This window comes from Myripristis murdjan, chromosome 3, assembly GCF_902150065.1.
Source record: "Myripristis murdjan chromosome 3, fMyrMur1.1, whole genome shotgun sequence".
Classification (NCBI taxonomy): domain Eukaryota; kingdom Metazoa; phylum Chordata; class Actinopteri; order Holocentriformes; family Holocentridae; genus Myripristis; species Myripristis murdjan.
Genome location: NC_043982.1, coordinates 5370418 through 5388402, shown reverse-complemented (window position 1 = coordinate 5388402; position 17985 = coordinate 5370418). Strand labels below are relative to the sequence as shown.

Here is a 17985-nt window from a genome sequence, read left to right as displayed (position 1 = left end):
CACTGGCTGTGGGAAGCCCGAGGCTTCATACCGGTATCTTGTTGCACGGCCGCAATATGCTGACTGTGCAGTCCCTAACACTGTGGGCTAGTGGTTAAAATCATAAACACTAATCGAGGTGTCTTGTCCAATGAACGTCCCTGTAGAAGTAGAACTTTTGAGGAATACTTGGTGTCAGCAAAAGTAATGTCTTCCTGTGGAAGGAGTCGTGGAGAAATTGTTCAAAATCAAAATTCAGTCTTTATGTACTCATCCTGATGTCATCTCAAACTCTCAAGTCTTAGCTTTCCTCCAAACTGTAAGTTAATCCAATGTCCACCTAATTTATCCTGATTAGGTGTCTATTAAGAGGTCAGGCAGTTCAATGCCAGTGCTTTGTGATGCAACTTTTGGTCCCATATTGCAGTTTGGCTACAAAACACTGAAGAAGTTTGATGGACTTTTTATGCTTTTTTGGACCTTTGCATAGTAAAGCTGAACAGTTAATCAACTTATTATCAAAATCACAATATGACCAATGTGGCCAGGAGGTGCAATTTTTTAATAAAGGTAAAATGTATCACAAAATACCATTACAAATGATGCATGGTGGTAATACTGAAATGCCCTTGCCTGCAAATCATACTCTGCTGACAAGAGAGAGCGTACTTGTTTGGCACAGACCCCAGAAAAAATCACATCACATCACATCAAGTTTTTTCAGTAAAGTGATATGCAAAAATAACCATTCCCACTAAAATCGTGATTCATTGCAGTCGCAGTATCTGTCAAAATAATCACAATATGATTTTTTTGCATATCGTTCATCCTCAGTAAATAGATGACCTCATTTGATCAGTGGCTAAGATGGAGCCATGAGGGCTAACAAACATTATACCAACAGCTGATTCATTTACATGGGGGCTAAGTTGATGTTAGAGATGCAACAATATGTTTCTTTGGGGGGTGGGGAGGTGGACACTGCAAAAACTCAAAATCTTACCAAGAATATTTGTCTTATTTCTAGGCAAAATATCTCATTAAACTTAAAATAAGACATGATCACCTCAGAAATAACTTGTTTTTAGACAATTTGCTTGTTTCATTGGAAAAATTTGCCAGTGGAACAAGTAAAAATGAGCTTGAAACAAGTAAAAATGAGCTTGAAACAAGTGAAAATTGTCTAAGAACAACTTACTTTTGAGGTGATCGTGTCTTATTTTAAGTGTAATGAGATATTTTGACTAGAAATAAGATATTTTGACTTGAAATAAGACGAATATTCTTGGTAAGATTTTGAGTTTTTGCAGTGGAATTAGGGCCTTAATTTTACGATTTCACAACAACAAAATGGCATCAAAGGCTCCGTTTAAAAAGCTCACACTCATCATGCTGTCTCTGGTATCCAGTCGTGGTCAAGTACTCACCAAATACACATTTTCGTTCAAATCTTACCACAGCTTCCACAAATTCCTCTCATATGCGATCATGTAGTGTGTGTGCACAAGCCTGCCCGTCCAAGCTGCTCGTCCAGTCAAACGCATGCGCTTGTGACGAGTGTGAGCTTTGTCGGCCAAACTTTTGATCGAGGTTTGGTGCCATAAAACAGTAAAATCACAGCCACGTTGTTTTCCGTTGGCTCAGAGATGGCTGGCATTTTTGGAATATGACTTTACCATGAAGGCTTGTGAGTAAAACTTTGGTCATCAGAGGCACAGGATGAGAAGTGAGGCAAATATGCATTACGGGTGAAGTGTTCTTTACAGATAATGGTTTTGTTAACAGCAGACTTTGTCAGCTTTTGTTTTGTTGCTACTTGAAAATGTCAGAAAAAGCCAAATTTCGCAGTCAGTCAAATACTGGCCGTAAAAACACTTTTCACACCAGTGCTGCTTTCCAAAGCTGACGTCGTCTGATATCGGTCCGTTCCTAGTTGATAACGACTGTTTCTTCTTTTGTGGTGAACTATTCCTTCAAAGATAATGAAGCATTTACAACAACTGATTGGGCAAAACAGAACACATGCACACACACACACACACACCTACATATGATGCTTGCATGTGCCCTTTCTGTACATAAAGGCCATCCCAGTGTGAGTCGATTAAACCGAACACCTGAAACATCTCCAGTGTGGCACCGCAGGAAACTGCCCCAGGGAGAAGTAGGCTAAAGGATTATTGAATCACAGTAAAGCAGCTCTCCATGACTGTCGAGGGGAGAGGGAATTATTTGCGGCCATTCTCTGTCTGGCTGCGTGAAATTACCCAGCTGCCCCCAGACCTATTTTTGAAAGGAGCCACAGCTGCTAAATGGGACTGCAGCACCACTCTGAGTTGCTCTATGTGTGTGGGTGTGTTTGTGAGTGTGGGTTGGTGGGTGTGTGGTAGCCATGAGGTGGAAATTACAGTTACAAAGAGGAAAGGCACACAAATGCAACAAGCTTTTATGAATGCAAGGAAGAAAACATCTGAACAAAGACCGTAATTACAAAGTTGCAAGCATGTTGGGGGTGAAAAAAAAAAAAAAAAATCATTGGCGTTAGAAAAAAATTAAACAACATAAAAGCAGTCCTGAAAGAATTGTGTTTTCAAAAAAGAAGTGTCACATTTATTCATGCAGACAGCAAATACAACAAAACAGAATGCCTAAGAGAGACGCATAACACACAATGAAGTAAAAGTGTATTTAACCCATCGGCCTGTTTGATGTCATTCAATTTTGCTTCTCACAAAACAAAGGAGATGATGATGTGATGTGATGTGAAATTGTGATGCTGCACCTGATTTAAAAAAAAAAAAAAAAATGCTGTAGGTATGAGATGTGTGGGGACATTGGTGTTTAATGAACCCACATTTCTCAAAAAACAGTATGAATTAACTTTAATGAATGCAATAAAAAACATAATGTATGTTTGAAAATCTCCTTTCTAGATGGGCACATTTATTTTCATACACAGCAGCTGTTTTATTGCTGGATTATTGTAATCGTGTAGTTATGATTGCAGTGGTATTTTTGCATTTGTGCCCCCTGCTGGGTGGCTGTTTTAGTCATAATTGCTTTTCCATCTTTGCAGTTACAACTTCTGTGATTGCAACACGTCCGTACGCAATCATGTTTTCATTGCACAAGCAGCGATTTTTGTTGTTGTTCGCATTTTATTCATTTTGACAGCTATTCATGTATACTTGCTTGTTTTTTCTCTTGCAAGCTTATTACTAATTGTGTTTGTCTTCCTTTCCTCCATTTTCTGTTTCTGTGGTTCCTTTAAAATTTTGTAGGCAATGGTGACAGAAAGAGATGTATTAATACCGCTGAGTGTGTATTTAGACAGATTCCCAACACACCACATATGCCCTCACTTCATTAACTCAGACCTCACCCAAAGAAATTGCAATTACCTAGAGTGCACTGTCTTTCACAAAACCTGCATTTAATTGCAGAGAGAGAGCAGCAACCGACATTTAGTTCATTAGAGTAAGAGCCCCACACAGAGGGGTCAAATAGGCAGTAAATACACATTGACACAGCTGAGAGCCACCCAAAGGCCGACAAAGAGGTGGACGGGAAATAAGGAGGAACAGCTGGTGTTAATTTGCATGCTGATGCTCTTTGCTGTTCATAGCAAGCATCAGAGGATGGTGATTGGTCATCAATGCACGTCTTAATCCTGGACCCCTAAGTGGATAATGGAGGTGTTATGGGAGATATCAGGGCTGCTTTTCCTCACTCACAACAACCCATGTGCTGCCAGTCATTCCTGTGCAGGAAGTAACTCCTCAAAATTAATCATGTTCATTTTTTTTTTTTTTTTTTAATATAGGGTGTCTTTATTAGCAGGGATGGTATTTCATCTCAATCTACAATATTACACCAACATTCTGTTAAAAAAAAATCGCAGCAGTTATAGACATTAGATATTCAACGTGAAAACATCAGCTGCTATTTTTGGTGTATCCAGCAGAGGCACTACCTCAAAAATTGCTATCAACAAGCAGCTACCCACATCACTTTGTCTTTTTTCCTGTGTAAACAAACAGTAACGGGTGTTCTGGCAGAATTCATTCTTACCATCTTCTTTGCAAAACTGTTTTTGGTGGTAGCCATTTGTAAATCCCCCTCTCGTGCATCACATTGTTTGTTCCCGTCGTGGTAATATAACGTCAGGCTGGGCCTACAGAAGCCAACCGACAAGTGTGTACCAAACAGTTTGTGTTTGGCAAGAGCTTGCATTGCATGTAGTGCGCCTTAAAGGACCACACCATTGTCTTTGGGCAAAAATGAATCGTAGGCAACTGGACTTGTATTTGTCTTAGGAAGACGTTTCGCCTCTTATCCAAGGGGCTTCATCAGTTCATGCGCATCGGTCTTTCCTCAGACTAGTGCGGACTAGAAAGACCGATGCGCATGAACTGATGAAGCCCCTTGGATAAGAGGCGAAACGTCTTCCTAAGACAAATACAAGTCCAGTTGCCTACGATTCATTTTTGCCCAAAGAGAACGATGACCTGGATAAATGAGAATATCCATAGACAAGACCACACCATTGATTTTCACTGTTTGGCCCCTCTACTACAGATTTACCCATTTTACATTCCAACAAGACATTTTACAAATCATGCGGGGGTACTAAAGATTTCACAACATATAATCAAAATCTTGATTTTCAAATTGGAATTTTTGGTTGAGTCACCCACCTTATAATGTCCTGCCTCTGCTACTAACAAAGTTGTCAACATTTGTAAACCACAGGACTGATAATTGGCTGTGGAAAGCAAATGTTTCCCCGGGGACTATTTTCCCTGGCGGAGGGACCATATCACTTTGTTCAATTTCAAGTCATCAAAACACAACAGTGCTGCTACTTTTAGGAAAACTAAAGTGGACGACTTTATTACAGTGATGAATACTGGTGTGAAGAAAGTTTGAAGTCTCTGACAGTTCATTTCCATATCGTAGTGGAATGAATGGAAACCAATGGCTGGATAGAAGGGAGGAAAAATGATATCAGAGTTCTTAAGGACTATCTACATTTTGTAGATATTTCCCATAGATAAACATGCAAAATCACTGGTATGGCCCTTTAATCTGACAACCTTTTCTGTAACCAGAAAAAGATGTTTTAAAATAACGGTCTGCATCATTTTCATATTTTAAATGCCCATTCTAGTAACTTTAAGTCAGTTCATGACACATCAGTCTGCATTCCTGGTGAAAGGCAGGTCTTTCCTGGGGAAAATCCCATGTTTCCCTGTACATTCTGGTTTGCGAGGAAGAACATAAGTAGTGATAATAGCCACCCTGGCTGAACACACTATGACAAAAGCGCCACCTAGAGACCAGAAAATCAAAAGATAAAGATGTCACAGTGCTGACCACACTGACTCACAAGATCTCATCAAAATAATAAACAACAGCGTGTCAGAGATAAACAGTCGAACAGCTATAAAAGGACCTGAAGTGAAATCCCTTACAGGAGGAATGATGCTCCTGACAAAATACCTCCCACTTATCAAAAGGTTGCAGGATCGCTTGCTGTCCCCTCAGATGTGACAGGTGGCTGGATCCTAGTCTTAACCAGTAAACACCATCAGGAACCATAAATGCACAGTTGGTCTGCTTCACACCCCCAGTGATGGCCCTGTTACATCAACATGTCCTCCTCGCCACCGGCCCACGTCCCTCCATGTGTCATATTATCCCACAGGGACAGGCTGTCAGTGTCACGTCCCCACAACTCGCAAAAACTGCTATGCAAAAACAGCGACAAATACCAACTCGAGACCTGCAGGGTCCTCTGTACGAGCGGAGAAACTTCTGTAACGCCTTTCACTTTGGAAGTCCTCGCAACATCCCAGTGGTTGAACTTAAAATGCAGCTTCCATCATTTTGAACTCAACGTGTTTTTTCTGGGTTTCCGTGGGAGACACTACAATATGTTTTTCGTTTGTTTCAAAGTCACCGCAAGGATTGATGCAGCTCTCAACCCACACTTGTGTCACTTCCAGTCATGCTACATTTTTTATACCATCAGAAATGGAAAAACCAAAAAATCACTGCCACTGCATCACGAGTCATAACCGTACATTCTAACGTGTCCCTTATGCAAAAACAGTTTGAAGAAAAGTGGAGTTTTGCGGCTGGATGAGGTTTGCACTGTGTTGCGTGGCTTTTGAGGAGGCAGTCAAAACAAACGGTGTGTGCACATACAGAGTCCTGACATTACATCAAGGATCAAGTGAGTGTGCACTGTGTTCGGACATTGCTGTGTTTGGACTTGCTTTACATCGCATGGCACGGTTTTCTTTCATGTTTTTCAACGAATAACAATTTTGGATATGCTAATGTTAATGTTTTTGACTACCTTCAGGGACACAAACCAGACTTAAGACCTGATAATTGAGGACGGCTTGTGCAATTGGGGACAAAAGCCGTGTCTCCATTTGGAAAGAGCTGCTTTGTAGAGTCAGTTGTTGAGGTTAGGGTTAGGGTTAGGGTTAGGGTTAAGGTTAAGGTATGCAGTCGTTATGGTTGGAGTTAGTGTAGGTCTCCAGAAAATGAATGCAAGTCTATGTAATGTCCCCTAAAGTGACATAAGTAAACGTGTGTGTGTGTGTGTGTCCATACAGGGGCAAGGGGAGGTTTCCACGAGAGGCTCAGCCATGGAGGGGGACTGCCTCAGCTGCATGAAGTACCTCATGTTCATCTTCAACTTCTTCATCTTTGTGAGTTCACCTCTTTCTCTGCCCCGTTTCTCTGTTTAAAGTCGGACTGAAATCAAAGCGGCTAAAACGCAATTACAAATTCGACCAGCGATTCATCAAAGTCTCCCAAGATTTGGGAGACTTTGATTTGTTTCTCAAAATGTTTTCGTGGTTTTAATGAAATTTTTCAAAGTATTTTTGCTGAGAAAAATATGCTGAGGGCACTAAGACTTCACAGCAAATGAAACACATCAGTATTGGATGGACATCTGTTGAACTCTCTCTTTCATCCCCAGCGAGCATCTTGGCTTGTTGTTTCCTAGTTAGCGTGTAAGATAAGACGAATCGGTAATGATCCCTGTGATGTTGTTGTTGTGTGCTGTAGCAGGATACGGCGAAAATAAATAAGTACATAAATTAAAGTGAATAAAAAAATTGTATATATGGCAAAAATCAAGAGAACACACAAGAAAAAAAACAAATCAAATTATTTACAGTTAGAACCCAACTGTGTACCAGCTGGACAAAGTTACTGGCCAAATAAAAAGCATCACAAGTCATTTACAAACAGCAGCCCAGAAGGCGCTGTGGATTGAAAATATGAATTACATACATTACAGTACATAATACATAATAAAAGTCTTGGCTTATTTGGTTTTCTAATTGGTTTCACCTTATTTTCCACTTTTTGTTGCTATCAGAGAATGGATGTTTTGAAGTGATTACATATGTTTTCCTTGATTAGCACACATTTGCCATTTTTGCCCAAGGTTGGGTTATAAATGGTTCCATTGGAGGTATGAGGTACATCAACATTGGAACTAATAGACAAGAAGGGATTACCTAAATTCATTCATGTGAAAGATACAGAGAAAAAAAAAAAAGACATAAACTGAACTGTTAATGACATTGCTGCTGTATAAATGGCCCTCTAAGCTCTTCATTCTCACTGTAACAGTAACTCTGGAAGCAATCCCACAATTATTCATTAAATATATATTATTTATGTATTTATCTGTTTATCCAGGGCATGTTAACTGAGCTGCCTCACTGGCTGTCCCTCTCTCCTGCAGCTGGGTGGCTCCTTCCTGCTCGGGGTGGGGATGTGGGTGCTGGTGGACCCGATGGGCTTCAGGGAGATTGTGGCAGCCAACCCCCTGCTCTTCACTGGAGTCTATGTCATCCTGGCCATGGGAGGCATGCTGTTCCTGCTGGGCTTCCTGGGCTGCTGCGGGGCCATCCGCGAGAACAAGTGTCTCCTGCTCTTTGTGAGTCCGCTGTCAATGACTTCCACACCATGTGGTGAGGTAGTCATAACTACTCTGATCTCCAAACCATATGGGCCAAATCACCCCCAATATAAGTTACATTTTCAATACAGTTTGTTTTACGCCTTTCATCACTTTAAAACATAACTCCAGGCTGCTTCCCTGCTCTGTATTTTCCCATCATTTTCCCCACTTGAACGACACAAGCTTGTAAGAAGGTGCGAACAAAATGTGTCTGAAATCATGTCTCTCTCATGCGAGTTTAATAGTCATGCATTGGCTTGACTGAAAATGAAACTGCAAACGTCTCATGGCCGAGTGATTTTCAATATGTTGCAAAAGACATTTTTGGAGAGTCTAAAATATAAGCTTGTCCCAAGACCTACACTTGCAGCTTTTGTAGTGCAGTCAGTCGCCGATTGAGTGGCGTATTCCTGGGAGCTGGCCTAAAGTGTGTAAGTAGGTGTGAAGACGGCAAGTGTTGGACAGTTTTGTCAACACACATCGGGACACACTCAGCTAATGGAAGATGTCATCCCAAGAATGGCATGAAGAGATGTTTTCTGCATAAACTTGTCAATTAAAAGCCCACATAGTGATTGAAATATTAAAACATCAGGGTCCGGGTGCCTCAGTAGTTCACTGGATAAGAGCTTGGAGCATGTGTTCAGGCTGAGTCCTGATGGCAGTGCTCTGGATTTGAGTCTGATCTCAGGCCGTTTGCTGCATGTCATCCCCTCTCTCTCTCTCTCTCTCTCCTGCCTTTCCTGTCTCTCTCTACTGTCACTGTCAAATAAAGCCAAAAAATCGTAAAAAAAAAAAAAAAAACGTTAATGAAGCAAATAAAAAAGAGCATAATTAGATCACACTTGGTAAACGAAGTAGAGACTAGAATTAGCTAATTTAACATTTAGTTATATCTTGAATGTCATCTAAATCGTCGCTTCTTCCTATGGGAATACAAACTCCTAATGAATTGTGGGATACACTCAGCCCCTAATAGCACTCTGCAGCAGCAGTAGGGTCAGGGCTCATTAAGTGTGGCTTAAGAGCACCTGCACATGACTGTGCCCTGCAGACTGCAGGTGTGCCTGCTGGGGTAGTGAGTGTAGCTCTGTGTTAGAGACCTGCACTCAGACAAACAACATTAATTAGGCAGTTGGCAGGATTTCGGTCAGGCTCCATCAATATGACAGAAAATGGTGTGAAAATACCACAGAATGCAATTTAGGTTTGCCCTCCATTACATTCCTGCTTGTGGTGAATGTAAAACTGTAGTGAGACAATACTGCCACCTAGAGGCACTGAGGCATTCTAGCTGCAGCTCACGCTGAGAGAGAAGGGAATGACCTATTTATCAGCCTTGTTTATGCTTACTATTAACAGTGTGCTATGCGCTGTGTAAACCTAATACACAATTGAATCTTTAGTCATTGCAGCTGCAGAGATTTCATTTTCACTGTGTAGCCTATTTGTTGGACACTGCATGTGTTTCTTTTTGATTGTTTTAATTAATCTGGAGTCCTAAAAGAAACATTTACTCTTGCTCAACACTGTTTGTAGAGTATTCTATAGCATTTTGATGAATATAAAGTGTAAGGTTAGTGCTGGCTAATAGATGTTGTTTTCTGTCTTTCTTTACTGAACTCAGTTCTTCATGCTCATCCTCTTCATCTTCCTGGCTGAGCTGGCAGCAGCCATCCTGGCTTTCCTCTTCCGGGAGCATGTGAGTAGTATTCCCGGGATCCACTCACTTTAGCAAGCCGCACTGGAAGAGCAAAGCAGTCAGTATCATATGTGTGTGTGTGTGTGTGTGTGTGTGCATATAGATATAGATATAGACAGATATAGATAGATATTAATAATTATAAATAGAGTTTTCTTAGATGGTTAAAAAACACCGTGCATACCTTTTTGCCATGTTTTTGTAAGAACTCAAGTGAATTTGCCGACGTTTCAAAGGGTTAGTTCAGCAGATGTTGCTATGGCACAAAAAACATCACTTCTGAATTTATTCAACAAATGTGAAACCTAGACAGTCTCATAATTAACACATTTCCTCTCCCGCGAGCAAAATAACTGGAGGTGGGGGTCTGGGGCTTCCTGAGAGTCAACCTGGTGGAACATGCAAAAGCTGTAGATGAAGGATGATCCTGTTAAAGGAAAGGTTTAGCTCAAAATGAAAATTCATTCGGCATCTTCTCAGTGTCATTTCACTGAAACCTCAAGATTCAAGACACACACACACACACGCACATGCACATGCACATGCACATGCACACATTGAGTTAGCTCTGTTAGTTCCAGCTCACCTCATAAAATTTCCTCTCCAAAGAAATTTGTAAAATGCAAGTATGGAGGATAGTAGATAGGCCAGATAGTAGAGAAATATTTCATTCGGGGGTGGGGGGGGGTTGTCCCTGAAGTGGCTTCACGTGGATGTAAGGAGAACTCAAACTGAGCTCAGCTGAATAATGTATTTGTCCTTGCAGTTGACCAGACAGTACTTCACCAGGGAGCTGAAGCGCCACTACCAAGGCAACAACAACACTGACGTCTTCACCTCCACATGGAACGCCATCATGACCACGGTGAATCCTCGGATTTAGTATCACTCTATCCTCTTATTTTGTTTCTGTTCTTTGTAGTCAGTCCAGGTTCTAATGAAAAGCTTGTGGCAGCATTGCTAAGCAGCACTGTTGAAGCCCTCGTGTGTAGCCACAGCCTGTTGCCGCTGTGGCGTTTGCATCTCATGTCCTGTCCTTTCCCTCACATGGTGGCTCTTTGTACAGTTTGAATGCTGCGGCATCAGCAGCCCTGAAGACTTTGAGGAGAGCCTCTTCAGGCTCCTCAACCCAAATAAGATGGTGCCTGAGGCCTGTTGCCAGAGGAACAGTTACCCCGGAGACATGGACTACATCAGTGTGGAGCAGTGTGTGAGCGGCAGCATGGCCTTCCGACACAACAAGGTCTCACACACACACACACACACACACACACATGAACATGTGAAAGCACATGTAGTGTAGGTGTCAGAAGGGGTCTGAAATTAACAGCATCCAGGGGCAGGAAAGCTCATGAAATGTCTGAAATTAATTTTGCATTTTACCGTACACCTTTTGTTGTTGTTGTTGATTTGTCAGATATTCAGCAAAGCAACTTACAGTCTCCGAGGGGCCACCACAGGTGATTTGTGGGAGCCTCTGACTGGGTGATTTTTTCCTAGTACTTTCTTGGCAAGAAAATACGAGCCATTTTTGATCATAAAAACAACCGAGTGCACAGCCTGAAGCAGCAGAAAATGTTGGCACCATGCAGAAAGCAGTAGGATAAAATGCAAAACCCCACACAAACCACGGCATTAACAAAACATAAAACAGCCAGCGTGGTAACAAACTGAACAATGGAGGGCTGGAAGATGGGCTGGTTGGGAACAGAGAACGTCTTTCTCTATAAGGTGGGCCACCACTTTCCAGCAGCAGGACAGATCTTTAAAGAAACCTTAGTGGTAAAGATTGTTTACTAAGTATGCACGGCAAATGTACGACTTCCAGGATCAAAATGCCCACAAGAATCAGTTCAAGAGGGGAAAAAAAGTCTCCTGAAACTAAAGGTAATTTGATACCCTGATGTGTATACATACAGTATGTGCATATGCATGTACAGACACAGAAGAAAGCACATGGTTGCACTGCAGAATACTGTGGAACAATGTGCTAAGCAAAACACTCTCAGCATCTTGTGTCTGGTTTTCACCGCAGCGATCCCAGGGCATTGCTCCTTCAGTTATTCAGCATGGCTTCATATCAGGGCTCTCATTTAAATGCAGTGTCTTCATGGCTGTGTTCTCCCTGCAGGGCTGTTACTCCGCCATGGTGGACTACTTTGAGACCTACATTTACATGGCAGGAGCCCTGGCCATCGTGGTATTGACGATTGAAGTAAGTGCCCACACGTTTCTCTTTGTCTCAGTACAAATTCATTGGCTGTCAGCTTATGTTTCGATCTCCATGATGTAAAACATAAGTTTAATCCATTTTAATGCATTCGTTTCTTTTGGAAATCAGATGTGTATTGTGTTTTACAGTAAGGAACACAGTAAAGTAACGAGTACTTTTGAAAGTAACTGGTCATGAAACACTTTCTGAAGATGCTCCACACACACTGAGTAATGAGCACTGTTCCAGTCCCAGTAGTAGTTTTTTTAAGGGAATGTGGGTATATTCTCTGGCTCAGAGCTGTAATCAGTGCCATATGAAATGAAGCACGTGCGTTTGCAAGCCGAAACACAGGTTTTGTGTCCTGCTCTCAGTTTCAGTGAGGCACAACAGGCAGAGCATGTCACTAGATCACATTGCAGCCGTGAGCCTTGATTCTCCACACAGGGTTCTAGCTTTTGAGAGTGACTGGCCACTGGGTAATAGTCCAGTAATTTTAGGCCAAAATTGGGGTCAACCTAGGACAAATTGCAAGAGAAGCAAACTCAACTGATTTTGTATCCTCAGTTTGTCCTGAGTGAGGGGAAAAAAGTCCCAAGGAATCCCATTGGTGGAAAGTTTTGAAAATCACCTATTTATGACCACATATTACCAAAAAACACTGTTTTTAACACACAGGGGAAAGGGGTTCAAAATTTTACTTTCAGATATCACTATAAAAATTCACAAGATGATTACACACACAAAGACAAGAAAAAAAGTCACTTACAAGTTCTTTGAATTATTCTGTTTACACATGCATATCACACATTATCTGATTTGATATGTGCTAATAAGGAATATAAGGAATAAATGCCAGAGGAGACATTTAAACAGTGAATGAACAGGTTACTAAATATATAGTAACCTTGAATTAAAAGGTTACTATATAACAGTAAATTAAAAGGTTACTATATATATAGTAACCTTTTAATTCACTGTTTAAATATCTGTTCTGGCATTTATTCCTTATATTCCTTATTAGCGCATATCAAATCAGATAATATGTAAACAGAATAATTTAAAGAACTTGTAAGTGACTTTTTTTCTTGTCTTTGTGTGTGTAATCAACTTGTGAATTTTTATAGTGATATCTGAAAGTAAAATGTTGAACCCCTTTCCCCTGTGTGTTAAAAACAGTGTTTTTTGGTAATATGTGGTCATAAATAGGTGATTTTCAAAACTTTCCACCAATGGGATTCCTTGGGACTTTTTTCCCCTCACTCAGGACAAACTGAGGATCCAAAATCAGTTGAGTTTGCTTCTCTTGCAATTTGTCCCAGGTTTTTTCATAAAATGACTGGACTATAAGGCCAGGAGGGGGAGCCTTCTCTCTGTGGTCCTTTTCAAGATTCCCCACCCCCCCATTGTTTGTGAGTTTTTTGCCTGCTATGAGGGTTCAAGTCAGGGAGTGTCATCCTGTTTTGTTTCTTGTGAACTTGTGGGCCAGTAAAGGCTTTCGAGACTGTAAACACTGATTTTGGCTCTAAATGAAGTCAAACTCAAACTTGATCTTCTACCACATGTTCATGCCCCTACTCTGGGGGTTATTGAAAGGCAATTTGAGAAAGGTAGGAAATCACTGACTGATTATCACAGAGTATTTCCTGGAATGCACTTTTTTTCCCCCTTTAAAGGGATAGTTCAACCATTTTGGAAAAAAAAAAAACAAAAAAGATATTATTTCACTTCCCTCCTAGCTAGATAACAGATAACAATAATAATATAATAAAACAAAAAAAAATATTTCATTTCCCCCCAGGCTATATAACAGCTAGGGGGGAAGTGAAATAATATCTTTTTTTTGTTTGCGCAGAATAACAGTAGTGCTGGTATCTTCCTCTCATTGTTACTGAGTGCTGGATACTGGCCGGATGCTCCAAATGCTAACTGTTAGCCTCCTGCCACTGAGGTGGACTTCCCCCCAGCTAACATGCTGAAAAATAACCACCTTGATCCACTAAAATTAGTAAAGAAAAGAAAAATACCAAAAAAAAAAAAAAGATATTATCAACTTTTTCAAAACGTTCTGTGTTGCCACCCCACATGTCTGCCATCATCTTTACTCTCCCACAGACTGAAGGAATAAGAGAGTGTATGACGAGGTTGGACTTGTGGCCTCACTTTAAATATCAGCTGCCCTGACCACTTCTGATGCCCGTCTGTCTTCTTCTCCCCCCCAGCTCTTTGCCATGGTGTTCGCCATGTGTTTATTCAGAGGCATCCAGTAACCTCCACATGCACAACCACTGGACGCCGCCGGAAAGGCACAAGCAAAAGAGTGTCAAAGAAAAAACAAAAACCTGTAAAATATGACATGTAATTATACAGTGATGGTTTCTTTATGTGTCTCAGTTGATATATGATATCAGTTTGTACTTCACAGCGGGGCTTTTGAGGTACTGCTCTGGGCACAGCAGACACGCAGAACTACAGGAAGGAAGCTGTTACTCGGCTGATCTAACTAATCTAATCTCTGCACTGTTCTCCAGAAAGTCAAGAATTAATGCCAGTGTTCAAAAACTGAGGAAGCTGAACACTGACTGCAGCTTTTAGTGGATAGAGTCGGTACGTTCATGCAGGGTTTGATGTGAAATATTATGATAATAGTGTTTCAGTACTGAAGTATGTCATGGACCACATGTAAATTCATACATCCTTCACATTAAGAGACAGCACCAAGTGTGAATGTGTGGGTGAGTGTGTGGGTGTGCGAGTGCCTGCATTTGTGCATACTATGCACCCTCAAGGACCGTGCCAGTATTGTACAGTCTGTGTTTTTCCTTTTGTGCATAGTGTCATGATGTTCTGTGGTTATGAAATGGGACTTTTTAGCTAAAATTCTTTCTGTACATGTGTTTGAAAGCTCCAGTTTATTTGTAAAATGCACTGAATGACAATAAAATCATTTCTGTGATGTGAGTGGTGTGCCAGTTTGTCCTTTTATGTAAAAAAAAATACTTGCACAAACAGAACAGGTTATTTTTGACCTGAGTGGATCAGATTACTGGCCAAACCTCAGGGGCCTTCCGATGCCTGGTAACCATAGATACAGTGCACTGTACACTCACGTCAGGGCATGCAAGGTCATATGAAAAACAAAAGTGAGAGAAGGCAAGCGTCACTCCCGAAGTTTCTTGTGTGCATCCGGATCTTGAGCATCCAAATGATGTGCATATAAATATCTAAACCTTTACAGTTCATCAGTTGCCAAATGTGGAGAACAACAACTCTTGACTATACTAGGAGGGCTGCACTGTGCTTGGGACTGGTTTTGTCACACTTGGCCGGAGAGGGTAAGTTTTGCAAAGCCGAGAGAGATTACCTAAAACAACAATGACTTCATATGAGGAGAATGACTTTTGTGCTGATTGTATGTATTCTCAAACTAGATCGCACCCTCTAAAATGCATATACATACAGCATATACAGTGCGAGGTGTCTGCATTCAGTAGAGTTGGAGATGTCAGGGCTCATTTTCCTCTGCCAGAAGAAGCGACTTGCTGCTGTTTATATGAAAAAAACAACTTCAACAGAGCAAGATAAACCGTCACAGTGAACAAGAGACTTTCATTTGGTTTGGTCATCCTTTCTGATTTAAATGCATTTCCATATCAGGGTTTAGGGTTGCCGCTTCTGAAATACCACAATACCTAATAATCACAAATGTCCCATCTGATGCACCTTTTTTTTTTTTTTTTTTTTTTTTTTGGCCCAGTGGGTTTGGGGTGACTGGATCGGCTCTTGCCATGTTGACAACCAAACCGGAGTCAATATCAAGTAGAGCTTGCTTGGTATAACCCTTGGGATCATGGTCAGTGCATGATCTGTGGCCACACATGCTTAAGCTGAAGAGAGAACACACCCATGTTGACAGAAGGAAAATACCATGAACTCAGTGTGTGTAGCTTAATTTACAGAGAAACGCAGTGTTACAGATGTAGGAAAGGATGGGAAAAATCAGCGGCACTCACCACAAAAATGTCAAGCAGTGAAATTCTACTGCTACAGCTGGGTGGCGAGCCGAGCGACATGCTGTCGATCAGCTGACACCCACAGAAAGAAATGGAAGTTTTGGTCAAGAAAAGAACATGTCACTTTAAAAACCTTATTTTTAAATGTGTCTGTTTTTATTTGAGGAATCTGCTTAGCTAGGACAGTAGTTAATGTCAAGCTAGGGTTGACAATTCATAGAATATAAACAAATAAACAGAATAAATGTTAAAAAAAAATCTTGTAAGGGGAGACGAGGTATGGTTGTCACAGTTCTCATAACTGTTACACTAGAGGGCGCTGTGGACAACTTGCACCACCACAATACGTGCACCCTCCTGATATGTGAGTCGAGTTGTAGAACTTCAGATAACAGTGCGATATGAGCACAAACCTGTTTTTAACCCATAAAACCCATAAAAATTATTTTAGTTTTTTGTTGTTGACCTTGAAAAACATACTTTTTGTTTTCATGCTAAACTGCGCAGCAGGAATGCTTATCCAGAAGTCTGGTTGGGGCATGTGGTCACATTTTGGGAGGGGCTGGTTGTCACATGTGACAACATAAGCATGTGCAGTAATTTCAAAGCTGTTAAAATATGACTTTTACTTCTCTGTTGATAGGGAAGTGACATGACAATGACAATCCAGAGAAAAAAACAGACAGGGGCAACATGCCACCAAAATAATATGCTTATGGGTGAGTGAAGCTTGAAAATAAAAGTGTAAGTGGTACAGCAAAAGCAGTAGACATAATTTGACAATGAGTGACATAAATCAGTGGCTCTCAAATGAGGGCACGCGTACCTCTAGAGGCACATTGGAGTACTGCAGGGGGTATGGGAGATTTTTAAAATTTCCTAAAATAATTAACCTGTGCCGTAAAAAGTTCAATGAAAAAATGTAAATGTAAGTTTGATAAACCACATTTTATATTTCCCAATGGTGTGTGTGTGTGTGTGTGTGTGAGTGTGGTTTCAATCTGCTGCCATGGTCATTGAGTGAGGACAAGACAATAAAAAACTCCAGAAAATGGATTAGTGGTTGAAACGTAGCAGAGATACAGCTGGAAGCAAAGAGGAAGAGGAGAAAAAGAAGCAGAAATAGGAACGAGATGTGGTTAATATCATGTTGCTGTTTCTCACGCTGGTGGAGCTGGACTGGACCTCTCTACATAGGATTTTCTTTCTACCGGTGCTTTTTTTTTTTTTTTTTTTTTTTTTTTTTTGCACTGATCAGGGGGTTACTTGGCTTAAATAAATAATTCAAAGGGGTTACATTGTAGAAAAAAACTTGACATAAAACTGACATATATTGACATAAATTACTATTTTACTATTTGACATAAATTACTCTAACCAGAGACTGCCAGACGCCTGTTTTACCCTCAGAGTGATTTGACTGGACTTGGTGGTGTGACTAGTGACATCATCAGTCCTCAGCTCATCACAGCACTACTCATTACAGGCATTTGGAAACTGAATAGTGTCTCTAGCTCAAAAAAGTAATACATTTTTTTTTTTTTGTAATGTTGTATTTCTTTTTACTTTTAGTGAACATCATATTGAAAAACACAGGGACATCTGACCCCACACCCTGTGACAGCTGACCCGGCAGTGGGCCTGGGTGTCACCGTGCCACAGGGTCACAGTGGATTTTTGATATTCTGAGACATTTTGCTGAATTAAGCTATAAGAATAAAAATTGTTCTCACTTTTACCGATGACTTGAAGCTTTCCGACAGTGTTCGAATGACTTATTTTAGGAGGTGATGACGCTAAGAAATACACACAGCAGTAAAAAGTGTGACAGCCACTGCCAGCCTCCCTGACACACAAACTGCTGCTGGCAGATGGACTTTCATAATGCTGTTTCTCCTGGTTTTTACATTAAAAAAAAGAACAAACAAAACAGACAACATTATAAAAACCATACATATATCCAGACAAGATGTAAGTTTTATTAGTGGTAATTTTAAGTTGAGTTAATCTCTGATTTTAACTTCTTGTCTGGATAGATGTATGGTTTTTGTAATGTCTGTTTTGTTTGTCCTTTTTTCAGTCT

General features: G+C 40.7%; 1 protein-coding gene across 2 annotated transcripts in view; it reads left to right on the top strand.

Annotated features, from left to right (window-relative positions):
* LOC115354731 (tetraspanin-18-like) overlaps window positions 1-14850 on the top strand; it is a 28549-nt gene extending 13699 nt beyond the window's left edge. For both annotated transcript variants that reach the window (XM_030045230.1, XM_030045222.1), the window contains exons 3-9: window positions 6609-6704; window positions 7757-7951; window positions 9603-9677; window positions 10444-10542; window positions 10744-10920; window positions 11809-11892; window positions 14112-14850. In XM_030045230.1, coding sequence (XP_029901090.1) covers window positions 6642-6704; window positions 7757-7951; window positions 9603-9677; window positions 10444-10542; window positions 10744-10920; window positions 11809-11892; window positions 14112-14159 — 741 coding nt within the window. In that variant the 5' untranslated portion in view covers window positions 6609-6641 and the 3' untranslated portion in view covers window positions 14160-14850. The remainder of the gene's footprint in view (window positions 1-6608; window positions 6705-7756; window positions 7952-9602; window positions 9678-10443; window positions 10543-10743; window positions 10921-11808; window positions 11893-14111) is intronic.
* The last annotated feature ends 3135 nt before the right edge of the window (window positions 14851-17985 follow it).